The sequence below is a fragment of the Rana temporaria genome, chromosome 1 (genome assembly GCF_905171775.1).
Source record: "Rana temporaria chromosome 1, aRanTem1.1, whole genome shotgun sequence".
NCBI classification, from domain to species: domain Eukaryota; kingdom Metazoa; phylum Chordata; class Amphibia; order Anura; family Ranidae; genus Rana; species Rana temporaria.
Window position 1 is genome coordinate 269160572 of NC_053489.1, and position 18782 is coordinate 269179353.

Genomic DNA, 18782 nt, shown 5'->3' on the forward strand with positions numbered 1-18782 from the left:
ACAGAAGGATGAGCGGCACTAGTACTTCTCTGCTCCATACGAGAGCCCTGCGGTTCTTGCACCTCAACAGCAAAAGAATGGGGTTGGGTAAGCCTGCGATTAGCAGGGACCTCACCTTTATTGTCAGCTATCTGTCATGGAGCCGCTGTCGTCTACAGGATCGTATTCTGAGCCCGAATCTGACAGATGCGTGACCTCCTCCTCACCATCTGTCATGCTCAGAAACGTGTAGGCCTCACTAGAGTACCTTCGATTCTCCATTTTGAACTCTAAATTTACTGGTGCAACTAGTAAGATTCACAAGTAAAAAAGCACCCGACTGTCAGCAACGCTACCAAAAAAAAAAAAACTGTTAGCGATCGCAGGGATCAGGCCTGACTCTGCGAACACTGCAGTTATACATGTTGTGTTTTGTAAGCGACAGTGATCGATACTGCACTTGGGTGGGCTGGGCGGAGGAGCAAAACGCAGGTGGTAGCAGGTATCTGGCCTGATCCCGCTAACAATGCGTTTTTGGGAACACTGATCAGATACTATACCACTAAAGGGAAATACATGCTGTGTGGGTGGTGGTTAGCATTACTGGCACTAATCTGACGCTCCCTGGGGGTGACGTGGCCCCATCTGACACTAAACCTAATTGCCATCACCCGCCAGACGATCAGGGGGGTTAAACCTTTATTGGGCAATAAATGGCAGGTGCCTGACACTATATAAAAACCTTGCGGTGAACCTAAATGGCCAACTGGCTAACTAGCGTCACCCGCAACACTTATACAGCGATCAGAAAAATGAGGGAGGAGAAAGAAAAATAATGCTGCTATAAGGAGATAAAGCAGAACTTAAGATCAAGTGATTGTAAACCTCCTGTTATGGGGTGCCCCAGCTGTGCTCGAGGCCCATCCCCTCTGTCAAGTGTCCCCATAGGAATCCGCTTCCTATGGGGGCACTCGTGCATGCTTACACCTGAACCCCACTGCTGCGCACATTGGCAAAGGCTCCCGGTGCCCCAGAGACACCCAGAAGTGAGGGGAGAGAAGAGCTGCAGACGTGCACGGCGCTAGATCAAATGAGGGCTCAGGTAAGTAAACTGGGGAGTGAGGATGGAATGTTGACACCTAAACATTTACCCTCACCTTAATGCAAGGAATACATTAAAAGTAAAAAATGTTTAGGCTTAACCACCACTTTATACATAAATTTGAATATCAAAACGTTAATTTCAGCAATTCAAAAAGTGAAACTAATTTTATATAGCTGCATTACATGCAGAATGATATTATCTGAGCATCTTTTATTTATGGCTTACAACTAGTGAAAACCCCAAATTCTCTCAGAAAATTTTCATATTACACAAGACCAAAAAAGTTCAATACAGAAATGTTGGCTTACTGAAATGTCCATTATAGTATGCACTCAATACGTGGTTCGGAGCCCCTTGTGCATGAATTACTGCAATACAAGTTCTGACCAACTATTGAGTGAATATTATACTGTACATACTTTTCAGTGAGCCAACATTTCTGTATTAAAATCTTTATATTGGTAACATTCAAATTTTATGAGATGCACTTGTTCTTACCAAGACCAGGTTCTGCATGGCAGATTCAACAAGGGGTTAAAAACAGATTATGGTCCATATTAAGATGGCATCCGGCAGTTGCAGATTCAATTGAGATCTGTGAGGGCCATTGGCATACAGTGAACACATTGTCATAAAAGGCGATGATTGAGCCGTGACATATCGGTGCAATATCCATCAGAAGGTGGTTACACTATAGTCAAAGACATGGACAGCAACAATACTCCGGCACCAACCATGCCATGGTCAAAGCCATTTAAATAGACACGTCACCCTCACCAAGTCTAGACGCCTAAATGCATTTGAGTCACTGCCATGCAATTGTTAATCAGTTTATTTGTGTCACCAAGCAATTGAACCAGTGTTGCTTTTTTTTTTTTTTATAGAATTTACATGAGTAAAAGCCATAGTATAGGGAGATCAATTGCCTTTTAAGCAAAATAACTTTGTTATACCAGGTGTCAGTACTCCTGACACAACTATGAGCATTTACAGGTTTTTTTTCCCTGCCAAGAAACTACATTTGAGCTATAAGCACAAGAACTGAGTGATCACATTACTGCCAGTTGATTATAGGTCTTCCTGGAGCACAGCACCAAAATGTCAAGTCTCTGCCCTTTAAGCAGTGAGCTGACTCAGGCTCTCAGTAGCACACTGAGGGGGGCAAGCCATCTGCTGTTCAGGAATTATATTATAATTAATGTACACACAAAATCAAAACCTTCCTTTAAAGGCCAAGAAGCACTTAGCCTGACTGCTGTTCTGGCAGCAGATAAAGTCTGAGATGTTACAGCTCAGTATTTAGTAAAGGGATTAGTTCTGTTGGGCTAAAGCAACTAAAAATGACAACAACTAGCATTAAAGTCATATGGCAAGTTACTGGCATCCTGTAGGCTTTATACTGCAACAGAAGTCACTCATCTTGAAGGCATGGTGACAACTGCTAGATCAACCAAGCCCAAATCACACCCTTGTAAACAAGAGTGGCTGCTCTGTATGGGCACTGCTCAATCCAATCACTGCCACATTTGTCAAGCTTTAAACCACCAAATAGCTCATATTTCCTAAAGGATAAGTTAATCTTTTGGGACACACTTTCATTAATGGCTTAAGTACTGTAGTCCAAGTCCTAGATAGGCAACCAACATTTGCAGCATATATTTTAGGTGTCAATTATACAGCCCATCAAGCAACACACCGACAATATTGAGTAAAAAACAGGTTTTATTTTAAAAACACATTAAAAAAAAACATTAACACCAAAATTAAAACTAGTAGTCCAGCTTAGATGTGAGGTCACCAGAAGAGTAATCATGATTTCGCAGCATTTGGTTTTATATCAAAAATCTTCATTGGCTCCCATCAAGTTAAACTAAAGGATAGCTGGCATCTGTAGCAATTCCACAATGATTCTCCTTGTCTCTTGCAATGTAGATGTATCCTTTGTTTCCCCACGCCTCAGCCCAGCTAAAAAGACAAATTGTATTGCAGATGAGACATGTGTACATTTCGGTTGCAATCTTACCACCGATATTGACAAGCATACCAGTTAAATCTGGAGTCAAGTATAAGATAGTTCCAGATTAGCAATAAATACTGAAGCCATATAAAAGTTATCTAGAAGACAGTTTACATATTTGCTATAGTTACAGTGCATCTTAACAAAAATATGCAGTTTCAATCCTTAGATGGGGTGCCTGCAATAGGTTTAGCCCCTCCATATTTTCACCCACCCACCACATTTCTCCAGTGCAAGGAGCCATTGCATGCTGTACGAACATGTGTGCCTGGACTCCATTACATAGGTGCTGAGGATTCAAAATAATTAACACCCCAGACTCCCATGGAACTGGTAGCAATTCACATACAAGTGCTCAGGTGCCGGCTCCAAAAGGCACATGAGTTGAGGCAGAATTAAGCATTTTGGCCCCATAGATTATTATTTTTATTTTTTTTTGAAGGTGAAAGCAAAAAGTGTACATAATGTTTAGCCTGTAAAACTGGTCCCTGCCCCTATCACTTTCCATAGGTAGATAAATGCCTGAAGGTAATTACATGTAGATTCTTGAAGCACATTTAAACCCATTTAAGCTCCAGCATAAAGCTTACAGGAGTACCAATGATACCATAACTGATATCCAGTGCCAGCTTTTGCCCAATTAGGAAAGTTTTAGGACAAATTTGGCAAAAAAAAAAAAAAAAAAAAAAAAAAAAAAAAAAGTGTGAGCCCTCATCTCCCAACCTGTATTTTACAGTGTTCATTTTGAAAACATACCTGTTTTTAACAATCCAGTATTTCTTGCCATCTACATCCTCTCCTTCAAATCCATAGCCAACAAGCAGAACACCATGGTCTAGGTTTTTACTGCTGCATTCAGGGTCATAGTAAATTCCTGCAAGTAGTTTTGCATTAGTACATAAAGTGGTTTTAAAAAGTTAATGGGGTTGCAAAGGTTTATTTTCTAAATTGGTTTCTTTAAGCTAGTGCATTGTTGGTTCACCAACCTTTGCCTTCAATTTCTCTTCTAAATGTTTTCCTTTGTCTGAATTTCTCACTTCCTGTTCCTCCTCAGTAAGCTGTTCTGGCTGACTAACCCACAGTCGGATGATGGGGAAAGCTTACTGAGGAAAAACAGGAAGTATGAAATTCAGACAACCTAGCTTAAAGGAACCAGTTTACAAAATAAACACAAAACCCTTTACATCAGGTTTAGTAGAGCAATACATACCTTCTTTATAGAACTGGAATGATTGATGTCCAGCATCAATGGCTACAGAGATTGGACCAACTGATGCCACAGCTTTCATTAGAGCCTTCTCATCCCCAGAGTCAATATTCATAAAGCCTGTGTCATTGGCAGCCATGTTGGCTGGATCATATTTGCAGTCTTGATCCTATAAAAGACAAATAAAGATGATGTATCCCAATGTCCCATAACTTCAGTCTACATTAAAATGCAACAGGATGGTATCCATATTTAGAGAGCTGTCAGACAGCAGCACTGTAGGAGCAACTGTAGTCAGGTACAGTGTTGCATGAAAATTACACGATTACCCACTATTAGTCTTGCTCATCCCATTTATAAAAGCCATGAAGATTATGTATCCCAAACCAAAGCCATTCATAGCAGTGGGCAAGGTGTTTTGGGGGAGGCACTTGTAGTGCTCCCATCCCAAAGATGCTGCTTGCAGGACTTTGTGCACTGCAATAATGGGAGATGGTTTTCTGAGGCCATTTCTAGCACTAAAGCATGTGAAAACCACTGCAGTGTGAAAGGAGTCTTAGTCACAAGATAGCCATGTTTTAAGTTAGCAGTTGGTCCCCCTGAATCTTTCCAGATTAGACATTAGAATTCTCAGGGCAGATTAACTGTCAAGTTTCTGATCTAGAGAGCAAGACCTACAGCAAGATGGTAGTCTGGAAATTGAGACTGTTGGCTTTGTAATCTAAATATAAAGGCCCTGTAATAAAAGCCAAAACACTACCAATAAGAATTTGAGTGGACTGCCCATTCTGATCAAGGTAACAGTTAGTCTTTTAGTAAGCCCAAAATAAAGAGAATGTACTCCCAATACCAAAGAACTTTCCCTTACCTTAGCAACATATGGATATGACTCCTCAGAATCGATGCCCTTATTGTCAAGAACGTATTGAAAGGCATTTTCCATCATCCCTCCATTGCAACCCTGATTGCCTTCTGCTGCAGAGCAGTCCACAAGATTTTGCTCACTCAGGGACACAAGCTTCCCAGTCTTCCTGAAGTGTTGACCTTCCAAAGAACCAGTTGCACTGAAAGCCCAGCATGAACCACAATTACCCTGAAAGGAAATGCAATTTGTAAATGCAGCTCTACTAGGAATTTCATCTCAACGTCTACAAAAAATAAAAATTGAAATTTAGTTCATACCTGATCTTTTACTGGAGTCACGTAGCCTTTTTCACGCCAGTCAACTTGTTTTGGAGCCTCAAAGTTATTTGGTGTCAGGAATGTTGCACCTCGTGTCTTGTTCTGTTTCAGTTTGTAGCCAGTCATCAGCTGTTTAAATTCTTCTGTAGTCTAGAACCAAAATAGGCTGTGTGAATTACAGATCGCCATAAAATTCAGTTCCACAGTACTAAGGAAGCCATGTTTCCAACTACAAAACAGTGGAGACAATCTTTAAAAGGCTCTGTAGGAACCACGCACTATGCAAAGACTGCCAATAGCGATTGTTCTGGAACACTTCCCTAAATATGCATTTGTGATTTCCCCAATGAAAAACATTTATGACATACCTCTTCATGAGCAGCCTCCACAATGGACATTTAACAGTATAAAAAACACTGCATCTATGCTAGAGGATTTTGCATATTCTACTGAGGTTAAGTAATAACTGCTGGTGCCACCTATGAACCCACTACATGCTTGCTGCTGTTCTATACATTTTTGACTTACTGGGTCTTTGTAAGAGACCAGGCCATTAACACTATATTTATACATTTTGTGTAGACATGCACTCCTGAATTGCATCAAGCTTCCCATGTGGACCAGTTTGTAAAACAGGATTCTGTATTAGATGTGAACGTTACCTGGGACCATGTTACTACCATGTACAAGCCTTTATAGTTCCTTTGCTGCAACACATGGCATCTATGCTGGCACCTAGAATCTTGTATAAATTCATCTTGCATGCACAGAATCAAAATCACCCAGGCTCAGCCAAAAGGCCAAGAATAAAGCTGTGCATGCGCAGCTTTGCATACATTTGCTATGCAGAACAGGCAGGTTCTCTTGGAGATATAGAACATCTTTTATGCAATAAAGAGCCGTCTGCTTGCATTTTAACTGAAGACTTTGATACACCAACTACTCTTACAGTATAAACCCATTGTAGCTCAAAGGTTTCATGTACACTTACCATGTCGCCAAAATGGTTCATGCCAAGGGTGTAAGTGTGTTTTCCTGCAGCAGATTCCATATTGTGAGTTACAATTTTCCTATAATTATCCTCGAATACCAACCTTCTCCATGTACTATCATCCTAGAGGGAAAAAAATAAAAAATTAGCCATTTTTAGATTCAACCAAGCTTTTACCTGGTGTTACTCTAGAACCCAACACTAACTGATGTTAAAGTGGTTCTAAAAGGCAGGCTTTTTACCTTCAAGCAGCAAGATAAAAACCGCAGCAAACACCACCCCTCCCCCCAATACTTACATTGCTGAGAAGATTGGGCTCAGGAGTCTTTATATCAAGACTCTTGCTGGGGGGGGCTTAATAGGGGCCCAACAGCTCCAGCAAGGGACCCAAAATGATTTTGGCTGTTCTGTGCAGTGTTTTTTGCACAGAGCAGGCAAGTAGAACATGTTACTTTAAAAGTACGGTAACTCAAGAGCAGGTTCTGTCCATTTAGACATGGAGGCTCTGCTGCTGCCGCCCCCCTTACAGGCTGACTGACAGCTGAGCCTTATGCACATTGCTGCAGGAAGATTGGGCTCAGGCAAGTATTGAGTTATTGATTACCAAGCTAAGCAGGACCAGTGTTAGTAACTCTACCCAAAAAAAAAAAAAAAAAACCCTTCTAGCAGATACCAGTCCAACCGTTTATAAGGGTAGTAATCTAAACCATTTCTGCAAGATGCCCCAAGTCTATGGAAGGTAGCAGTTCATTACAAGAGAAGTACATTTATTAAACTTACCTTTTGATATTTTTTATTAAAGAGTGTAGTAAATAAGTTCCATGTTTCATCCAAAGCTGGGTCGTGTACAGGAAGAGCAAATACCGATGCCAAACACAGGGAAGCAACTACAAGTAACATCATGATTTCTAACCTGCAGGTAAAAAATAAATCCATTAGGCACAGGTGATAGATTGCAATGCAAAGTCAATAGTCCTGACTAGAAAAGAAGGCTATTGGTGCTTGTGTAGAAGATTGAAGAGACAGTAGTAAACACTTTTACTCAGAGGCACAAAACACCAAAGCCACCAACAACCCAAGCACTATGTTATGCAGTGTTTAGGCCGGCCACACAGGTCAATTTGTTAATGAGAAGGCTGAATGTACCCAGTTAAGACATCAACTTTAGTACAACCAGCCTGCCAGATTCTTGTGACCATCACTAGAGGCCGATATAGCCAACATCTTCTCCGGCAAAGACAATTGCCGATTCCCCGTCAGCACTGTGTTGATAAGGGAATCATGGTTGCAGGAAAGAGATTCAGTGTATGGCTGACCTTTAACAATAGTCAAGAGCAAGGCAACAATGAGTTACAGGAGCAATAGGTCTCAACCCCCAATGTGTGCGACACCAAGACAATGAATACCTCTAACGAGGTTTACAAGTTCCTGCTTCCTCATCTAAAAGAAAAAACCTTTTCTCACTCAGGAGATACAAATCAGATCATTTGGGAGTTTTTTCCATTGTTTGATACAAGGGTGGGAAAGCCTCAAGATAGTGGCCACACTACAGTGCTAGGCCAATCACCCACCATCATTGGCTTGGAACCACTTTGCTTAGTTAGCAGCAATAAACACTTTGAGAGCACTTATGGTTTCAATCGTTTTATGGGAGACCAGCAGGAATATCCCCCCCTCCAAAGAGTGGAAAACTCAGCAGCTGGGTCAACACAACCTGCTCACCAAATAGAGGCAATTCAATCTCCAGTCTAAAAACTTTAAAAGCTAGATGTGCATGACACACACACACACACACACACCATTTGTGTGAATGAGCCCCAATTACAGATCTGTATTTACAGTTTTCTACTCTGTACCAGAATGAACTGTACAGTGAAGATTCCAGCCCATCCAGATAGCTGAAGTCCCATCCCCAGAGCACTGGATGAATAGGATAGTGCTGAGAGAGGCAAGACCATGTATCACACACACACACACACACACACACTACAAATATCACACGTGACCACAACAAAGCAAACATTTTTAGGCTGTCACCAAAACAGGACTAAAAATGATATCTTAATCTTTAGGTGGAAACTCAGGGGTGGGTCTTATTCAGTTCTGTTGCGTTTTAAAGAGCGGTAATAAGGATTCATTTACAGCCAATCCTCGCCGAAGGGCCATACAGTCCTGCAATGGGGTGTATACACCTTGTGTGAAGGCCTAAAGGCCTGGTTAGCCCCACTCCATAAACAAACTTTTCTAACCCACACAATTGGGTCCTTGTGTTACCTCGGCAGCTCAATAGACTAAAACTGGAGCAGCCGTGCAAAAGGAACCAATCAGCTTTTAGCTTTGTTTTTAAAGCTCAACGAAACACCCTGAAGCTGATTGGAAGCCGCGCACTACTGCACCAGCTGTAGAGTAAATCCTCCCCAAAGCGTGAGCAATGAAGCCTGAACCGCTATGGCCATTCCGCACTCCATAGAAGGAAAAAGTTTTGTCTCGGTGTATGGATTACCAAGCAGCCGTCCTCACTCCCTCATATCATTAGGAAGGCCGCCATGGCCCAATAAACACAACACGTTCCTTTCATTCCCCCCCCCTTCTCCGCCATTGTTCCTCACATACCTCTCAACGGGATCACCAGCTGGAAACTGCAGCATTACCAGGCGCCGGCGCGCTTATAAAGGGAACAGGTGGCCCTGCCTCCAAAAACGTATACACTCTTCCATTGGTCGATCCCCAGGAACGGGGCGGGTTCTACCTGGGGGCTCATGTGACTGCCTAGCGCGTGACTGTGTTGTGTTTAGGAGCGGAGTGGGCGGGGCTGCAGGGAGTAGTATTAATAGGTGAAGGGTCACATGGTGTCCTGTTGCTGTGGGGGGGAGGGGGGTGTTAGGAAAATGGACAAAGCAGTGTGAAAGGTGGTTACGTTGGTCAATACAAGTCAAAGTTTGTGTGTGTTAACCACTTAAGCCCCGGACCAAAATGCAGCTAAAGGCCTAGGCCAGGTTTTGAGATTCGGCATTGCGTCGCTTTAACAGACAATTACGCGGTCGTGCAACGTGGCTCCCAAACAAAATTGACGTCCTTTTTTCTCCACAAATAGAGCTTTCTTTTGGTGGTATTTGATCACCTCTGCGGTTTTTATTTGTTGCACTATAAACAAAAATAGAGCGACAGTTTTGAAAAAAAATGCAATATTTTTTACTTTTTTCTATAATAAATATCCCCCCAAAAATATATATTAAAAAAAAATGTTTTTCCTCAGTTTAGTTTATTCTTCTACATATTTTTGGTAAAAAAAATCGCAATAAGCGTTTATCGGTTGGTTTGGTTTGTAAATTTATAGGGGATAGTTTTATTGCATTTTTATAAAAAAAAATTTTTTTACTACTAATGGCGGCGATCAGCGATTTTTTTCGTGACTGCGACATTATGGCGGACTCTTCGGACAATTTTGACACAATTGTGTTTGTCCCATCAGATAATTACGCATAAATTGTCACGATCGGCTCTCAAAAGCTGCCCATTAACGATCAGATTATCGTACGATCGCCTCGAAAGTGGTATTTTTCGTAAGATTTTCTGATCATGTGTATGGGCCATTGCTGCATCTTTCATGCGCTTTCCTCCAACAGTTACCAGGAAAACATGTGACCCAAAGGACACGCTAATAAAAACACATGATGCGTTTTCGGTGTGTAACCCTTGTGTATAACGGGAGATGCGTATTTGACGTGTCTTCACAAAACACACTGAAGATACAACAACCAGGACTCTTCAGAAGGGCAGTGCGCATTTTTGAGATTTTTTTGGGGGCGTTTTATAGGCAGTTGTATGGGCATTTTTGAGCGTTTTTGTACAGTGTTTTTGAGCTTCAGTGTATTTCATTAGCCAATAGAGAAAAATATCAACTGTTTCATCATTTCAGCTTCTCATCCATTTTTATTTGGTATTTATTTTTAAAAAAAATTTGACTTTTTTTGTTAGGAGTTAGGTTAGGGGTTAATGTTATGGGTTAGGGTCACTGTACTTATTTTTTTCAATTATTTATTTTTTATTTATGTATTATTTATAATAATTTTTATTTATGTATTTTATTTATTACTACAGCTACAGCTTTCTACGCTAAAAGCCGGTTCACACTGGGGCTCCGACTTCAGAAAAGGTTCCTGTACTAATTCAATTCGACTTCTAGACGACTTGTACCCATAGATTTCAATGGAAGTTGCCTCAGAAGTCGGATCACTGTCTTAAAGCGGGGGTTCACCCAAAAATCAACTTTCTGCCATTAGATCCAGCATACCGCTGACATCTGCAGTATGCTGTTTTTTTTTTGTACTTATCGTTTTATCAGCCGTTGTTATCCGGCTCAGAGCGGGGATTCTTTCCGGGTATAGGCGTTCCTAAGCCAAGCGGATTTGATTGACGGGCTGCTAAAGCGCGTCACGCCTTCCAAAAATACCCGACATGACACTCGGGTGTTTACGGCGCCTGCGCAGTCAGCTCTACACGGCAGGCGCAGGCGCCGTATAGCGCCGTAAACACCCGAGTGTCACTAAGGGTATTTTCGGAAAACGTGACGTGCTTTAGCAGCCCATCAATCAAATCCGCTTGGCTTAGGAACTAGGGTTGCCACCTGTCCAGGATTCACCCGGACAGTTCGGGTTTGGGATCTTGTGTCCGGGTTTCAGTCTGCCTATAAACCGGACACATTATTTAGACTGGGCTGTGGCTCCCCAAGTAACTGAGGTAGTCACACAAAAATCTGTTGCCATTCGGGAGATGCGGGCCGCTGTCTGGGGGTAGGTTTGGCATCACTGAGGGAGAGCCACGATGTCAGCAAGAGCAGTTTGGCCACACTCACTGTTTGCCGCAGCGCGCTGCATTACCACTCTCCTTGAGGCACCCAAGGGTGCCCCAGGTTTTTAATAATCCTATTGTGTATACTACGAAAAAAAAACGTGCCCTGTGCCGCTAAAGTGTTCGGGTTTGGCTTGAAGAAAAGGTGGCAACCCTATTAGGAATGCCTATTCCCCGCATAAATCCCCGCTGATAAAACGATAAGTACAAAAAAAAACAGCATACTGCAGATGTCAGCAGTATGCTGGATCTAATGACAGAAAGTTGATTTTTGGGTGAACCTCCGCTTTAACTGAAGCAACAATACAGGAAGATAACATACATTTTGTTTCAACCCCGCAGTTGAATGAAAAAAAAAAAAGCTGTCAGTTCTGGTCAGAGCCGCTGTACTAACCATGTAAGGTTAGTTCAGTGATCTCCCCCCGCTAAGTTGTTGTGTTCTGACAGGGTGGATCCAGCATGCACGCTCAGTAATACCAAACTGACATACACACGGGCCGAATGTCGGGTGTTTTTTTCTTTAAACCGCCCATTGTCTCCCATCATTTGGCCTGTGTGTACCTGGCTTTAGGCTCGGTTCACACCAGTATGAATTGGATTTAGGTTTTATCCACATCCAATTCGCATGACAGGAGATTATGACCGTCTCTCTATAAAGCTGGTTCACATATCTATGTTGCGCCTGCGGAGCAGCTTGCACAGGAACGCTGTGCGTCTTTGGCTCTGTTTCAGGGCCGAATTCAGTCAAAAGTTAGGCCCTGATTCATCCTTGAAACGGAGAACAGGGACGCATCGGACTCCTGCTGCCAGCCGCATCCATCGGAGGTGTGAACCCAGCATTATGCCGCGTCTACAGGATCATTTTTCGGCATGAAAAAAAACAAAGTTTTTCAGCATGTAGAAAAAACGTTGTTTTTCCAACTTCATCATTAAAACAACGTTTCCCACACACCATCGTTTTCAAAAAATGCTCTAGCAAAACGCGGTGACGTACAACACGTACAGCGGCACTATAAAGGGGAAGTTCCATTCGCATTTGGGCTGCTTTAGCTGATTCCGTGTTAGTAAAAGACGATTCGCGCCTTTCTGTCTGTTACAGCGTGATGTATGTGCTTACTCCATTATGAACGGTAGTTTTACCAAAACGAGCGCTCCCGTCTCATAACTTGCTTCTGAGCAAGCGCAGGTTTTTAACGTTGTTTTAGCCCACACACGATAATTTTTTACAACCTGAAAAAAGACATTGTTTAAAACGACGTTAAAAAATGCAGCATGTTCGAAAAAAATTGTTGCCGTTTTTCAGAACACACGATCACACGATCATTTTAAATGACATTTTTTAAAAACAACTTTTTTTTCATGCTGAAAAATGATCGTGTGTACGCGGCATTAGATTCACCAAAATGATGTAAAGTCAGGAGCTACCTAAACAATGTAATTAGAATCCAGTCAGGTACACCCTTGAATTCCATTGTTGGTGGTGTGGATCTACAAGAGATTTCACAATGAGATTGTAATTTGTTTGGTTACCTAATAACAACTGGACTGTCTGGATTCAGGTAAAAAGTGTGAAACTGATCCCAATGATAGGTAAGTGATTTAGGTATATTATTGCTACTTTTAGCTACCCGGGATCAAGGAGGATGGGGGTCGCCAGTCCTATGTAAACACTGAGAAATGTAAATATTTGCACAGAAGCTCCATGTAGGCTCAGACAGCCATGTTAACATTATTCATAAGACGAAAGGAAGAGCTGATCAGTATGATGCACACTGTGTGACAATTACCACAGAAACATCATGCTAACTTCACATTCTGCTTCATCATCTGCTCAAAGTGTATGTATGCTCTCCTTAAAATGTGCACACTAAGCGCTGCTGTACGTTTTTATCAAAAGCCAGCAGCTGAACTCTCATCTCCTCCCCCTGGCTGCTGACAGTTGTACGTTTACCAGTATTTAAAGCTGAACTTCGGTCAGCTCAAAGAAAATAAAATGTGGGTGCGCCCCCTCATATATTATTAGACAGGTTTTATATAGCGCCAACAGTTTGTGCAGTGCTTTACAACATGGGGGAAGACAGTACAATTACAATACAATTTAATACATTCAGAGGGCCCTGCTCCTTAGAGCTTACAATCAAGAAGATATATACAATATATATTGCTTGTTTGATCTGAGGGCCTCTAAGACCCAAGGGCTTTCACACTGGAGCGTTGCGCCAGCAGGACGGTAAAAAAAAGTCCTGCTAGCTGCATCTTTGGAGCGGTGAAGGAGCGGTGTGTTTACCGCTCCTCCACCGCTGCTGCCCATTGAAATCAGCAGCGCATTGCGGGCCTTTTAACCCTTTCTTGGCCACTAGCGGGAGTTAAAAGCACCCTGCTAGCGGCCGAAATGCGCCGCAAATGCGCCCATAACGTCGGTGGTAAAAATAGTGGCATTTTGCCACCGACGATATGGAGAAAAGATTACTTAGCACCTGGCCTAAGCTAAGAACAACTAAGACCCCTTTCACACTGAGCGTCGGTGGTAAAACTCTTTTTTTACCGCCGATGCTTATAGGCAACATTGCGGCGCATTTCGCTTTTAATCCCCGCCAGCGGCCGAGAAAGGGTTAAAACCGCCCGGATCGCATACTAGCCCATTATGTGGCACTCACCTTCAAACGAAGCCTGTGCTGTCCCCGTTGATGGAAGCATCCATCTTTGCCCCTCTTCTTTCCGGGGCCGCGGCTCTGTGACTGGCAAGTGCCATCAGTCACGGCACTTGCGAGTAAAGAAACGGCACAGAGGGCTGTTTCCTCACAGCGCATGCGCCGATGACATCATCGGCGCAGCGTACAGCAATTATCTCCTAAAGGGCACACGTTTAGGAGATATTTCTACTACTTTTAGGTAAGCCTTATTCTAGGCCTATTTTTAGGCTCGATTTACACTAATGCATTTTTTGGTGCATTTTGCAGAAAAGCAGTGACATTTTTTAACATGGGTTCCTATGGAACATGTTCACATCAATGCTTTTTTGTGCCTCTGCGTTTTTGGAAAGGGTCAGGGACTTTTTTTCCCGCAAAAAGCAGCGTTTTGCATGTAATAGAATTCAATGTACCCGCATCCAAAAGCAAGTACCGCGTTTTTACAGCGTTTTGCGTTTTTAACCTGTTTATAGCTGGTTGTTAAAGGAAATGTAAAACAATTAAAATTGATGGCTAAAACAAAAAAAAAAACGCAAATCGCGGTAAAAACGCACGACAAAAAACGCAGCAAGCACCGCAAAAAGCACTGCAAAAACGCTCAAAAGCAACATGCATAGGTGTGAATCGAGCCTCAGTCAGTGTTCTGTGCATGAATGGACTACAACTACCAACAGCCTTAGCGGCAGTGTAATTGCAGTTCCTAAAAAAACTACCACGGTGCTGCTGTAGGTCATTAATTCTCCCTGTTGATGTAAAAAACTGCCTGCCCATATGATGTACGGGGCAGGCAACTCACACTGACAGTCTGCAGGGAACCTGCATGGCATTGCTTGATTCCCCCATTAACATTTACAATGGGACGTTTCCCTGCCAGCAGGGGTAATCATAAAAAAAAAATATATATATAGGCTGGCTGTACTAAAGTTGATTGATAGATCCAACCAGCCTGTTTGTTTTTTTGATACGATTACCCCTGCTGTTAAAATACGATTACTGCTGCTGGCTCTAGTCAGTGGTAGTAATCGCATGGAAAAAACCTGACAAACACCATGGTTGTACTGAAGTCGATCGATAGATGAAATTCAGTACAACCAGCCTTGCCACAGATAGATTGAAATTAGCGATCCGTCTACAGCTGGCTTAATGCCGTATACGAACAATGGCATACAAAATCCACTGGAGGTGTTAATGAAAATTTTTAAAACTGCAATAATAGGCTCATTACCAGGACAAAAGCGTCACCTCTGTCATATTCAAATGTTAAAGACACTTCGGCTGGCAGCTGCTGACCACCTTCTAAAAAAGGTTTGTTGTCTGGTTGTCCTCATATCCATTTACCCAGAGTTTTAAGTTTGTAGATTAGAGGGTTTGACTGAATTTGCTGCATAAATGTTCTGCTTCAGCCTGGGTTCACACTATTACACGGCTCACAGCAGGGGTCCAGTGCGTCTCCATACACTGTTTCAGATCAGATTTCAGCCTGAATTTGGACCTGAAATGGACCAAAAGACGCACAGGACTTCTGTACAATTTGCACCGGAGACGCTGCGGAGATATGTGAACTGGCTCCATAGAGAGACGGTCACAATCTCCTGCTACGCGAATTGGATGCAGCGAAAACCCACATCCAATTCACATAAGTGTAAACACAGCCATGGTGATTTAGAACATTTTGGAAAACCGGGTTGTTTTTTTCCTTAAAGTGGAGGTTCACCCAGAAATTAAAATTTTTAACCTTAGATTGATGCTCATTTTGTCTAGGGGAATCGGGTAGTTTTTTTTAAATCGAAGCCGTACTTACCGTTTTAGAGAGCGATCTTCTCCGCCGCTTTCGGGTATGGGCTGCGGGACTGGGCGTCCCTATTTGATTGACAGGCTTCCGACAGGCTTCCGATGGTCGCATCTATCGCGTCACGATTTTCCGAAAGTAGCCGAATGTCGTTGCAAAGGCGCCGTATAGAGCCGCACCGACGTTCGGCTTCTTTCGGCTACTCGTGACGCGATGGATGCGACCGTCGGGAGCCTGTCGGAAGACTGTCAATCAAATAGGAACGCCCAGTCCCGAAGACCCATACCCGGAAGCGACGGAGAAGATCGCTCTCTAAAACGGTAAGTACTGCTTAGATTTTAAAAAAACTACCCGATTCCCCTAGACAAAATGAGCATCAATCGAATGTTAAAAATTGTTTCGGGTGAACTCCCGCTTTAAAGGGGTTGTAAACCTTCATGATTTTTTCACCTTAAAGGGGTTGTAAAGGTAAATGTTTTTCTCTAGTCGTCTTCCAGGACAGCCTCTTGAGACCTTGGGCTCCTCCCTCCGGGACAGGAAACACGTACACCCTTTTCTTTAAAGGGCGGTCCTCTAGATCTCCTCCTCAGTTATTGTGTTTCCTGCCAGAAGGGAAGGAGCACGTTTTTTAAGGGACTTTTAAAATGCTGGATTCCCTCTCTGCCTGGTACCCCTCTGCTCCTGCTAGGAAGAGAAAGGTCACCGTTTTTTTCACTGCTGTCTAAAGCTCAGAGAGAGTGGGAACCCTTGATGTCGGCATCCCCCCCCGCAGTACCCAGTACCTGTTGCGTTGATCTCCTTCTGAGGGCACAGCGCGGTACATCAGCTATGGCGGCGGCGAGAGACGCTGGCTGGCCATGCTGCTCTGCACTGCAGATCCTCTTCCGGAGCGGCGCTGAGGGGCGGGACGGATGCGTTCCACAAGGCGGAAGTGCGTCACCGGAACGGCGTCATCAAGGGGCGCTGTCGAAACCTAGTCCCATTCGACTTAAGCGCGGCAGTGGAAGGAAGGCACACGGAGCGGTGTGTTCCATACGCAGCCGGGCTGTTTAAGGACACAGGACCGATGGAGGAAGCGAGGAGGCTACAGACTCCGGGTCCACCGGCTCCGGCGTCTCCCAGGTAAGGGGGGCTAGGCTGACTCTTCACTTACCTTGGGGGACATGGTCTGAATTATCTCAGGACCTTTTCTCCCTCCCTGGGCAGGGCCTGTGGTGGAGGGCTCCCCAGCACTTACCTTTTCTGACACACGGGTGGTTGTCAGGGGGCATTGTCTTTTATACTAAAACATGGTGTTTGTGTTTGATTTTAGGTCAAATCTCAGGACAAAACGCCAGCACAAGCCCCTAAAAGAAAGTGCGCTGTATGTGGGGAAAAATTGGGTTCCAGCTGGAAAAAGCCTCTATGTGTAGAGTGCATCTCCAGTCTGGTCAAGGATGACTCTGTGGCAGAATGCCAAAAAGTCTTATCATCTGTAAAAGATGAGCTAGCATCCACTTTCAAATCTTTTCGGGGAATGATGGATAGGATGCAGATGCCGTCCCCGGTATATAGGACCCCTAGTGCCCCGTCCTTGGCAACTCCGGTCGAAGGGGATGAGCATGAGGAGGAGGAAGCAGGAGGGTCCACTCGGTCCCAGGCTTCCTCTCAGGTAGATTCAGCTTCTGGCTCTGAGCTAGAAGAAGAAGACTCTTCCAGGGGGACTAGATATAGACTGTCTCTAGAAGATGTGGGAGACTTGCTTAAAGCAATATATGAAACCCTAGAGATCCGAGAGGAACAGGTCCAGCTATCTAAGCACGACCAACTTTATCAAGGTAGTGCTGTAAAGACCAGGTGTTTTCCTGTTCATAAGTCGTTGGTGGAAACGATCTTGTTGGAGTGGGAGCAACCAGAAAAAAGACCTTTTTTTGCAGGGAACCTAAAGCGTAGATATCCTTTTGAGGAAGATACTACGCTCCCATGGAACAAAGTTCCAAAGCTAGATGCACCTCTGGCCAGGGTATCAAAAAGAACTGACCTGGCCTTCGATGACCTTGGAACACTTAAAGATCCGATGGATAAAAGGGGTGACATCATTTTAAAAAGGGCTTGGGATGCTTCCACTATTGCACTTAAACCAGCGTTGGCAGCTACCTGCGTAGCCAGGAACTTGGAGTGTTGGCTTAATCAACTCCAAGCGCATATCACTGCTGGTACATCCAGGCAGCAGATCTTAAAATCCTTCCCGTTACTCTTGAAGGCGGCTGGCTTCCTAGCCGATGCTTCCTCAGAATCGGTGAAGCTTGCAGCCAGATCGGCAGCGTTGGTCAACGCAGCCAGAAGGTCGGTCTGGTTAAAGACATGGACGGGTGACGCCGCATCAAAATTAAAACTCTGCGGCTTACCTTTTTCTGGCGATCACTTATTTGGTCCGGGTCTCCAGGAGGCACTAGAAAGGACACAAGATAAAAAGAAAGCCTTCCCGGAAAGAAAAAAGAAAGAAAATAAACGTTTTTTTCGAGGGTTTAGGCAAAACCAGAAAGACCGGGATTCACATCCTAAAAAACATTGGGTGGGCCAAAAGGGACGTGGAAGAGGAGGAATCTTGTTTAACCCTCCTCAGGTTCCCCCCAAAACCCAGTGACACTCAGGTCCCTGTGGGAGGAAGATTGGGGGAGTTCCTCTCACAATGGACAGAATTAACAGTCAGTCCGTTTGTACACGACCTCATAGAAAACGGCTACAGGTTGGAATTCTCAGTTCCCCCTCCCCCAATATTTTTGGTCACTCAACCTCCCAGAGACCGGGAGAAGGCAGAGGCCCTGGGTCTCCTTTTAGGGGACCTGTTGGATCAGAGGGTTCTGTTGGAAGTTCCCCAGGAGGAGGAAGGTCAGGGGGTGTATTCACATGTCTTCGTGGTGAAAAAACCCTCAGGAAAGTACAGACTGATTTTAAACCTTCGTCCCCTCAACAAGTGGGTCCGGTACAA

General features: G+C 43.7%; 1 protein-coding gene across 1 annotated transcript; it reads right to left on the minus strand.

Annotated features, from left to right (window-relative positions):
• Nucleotides 1-2788: 2788 nt before the first annotated feature.
• On the minus strand, nt 2789-9199 carry LOC120942021 (procathepsin L-like). The gene is made up of 8 exons (XM_040355491.1): nt 9095-9199; nt 7262-7394; nt 6482-6604; nt 5491-5640; nt 5177-5401; nt 4312-4477; nt 3858-3975; nt 2789-3049 (listed from the first exon to the last, which is right to left on the minus strand). Exons 1-8 carry the CDS (start codon nt 9127-9129, stop codon nt 2950-2952), a joined length of 1050 nt encoding a protein of 349 aa, XP_040211425.1. The 5' UTR covers nt 9130-9199; the 3' UTR covers nt 2789-2949.
• Nucleotides 9200-18782: the final 9583 nt, after the last annotated feature.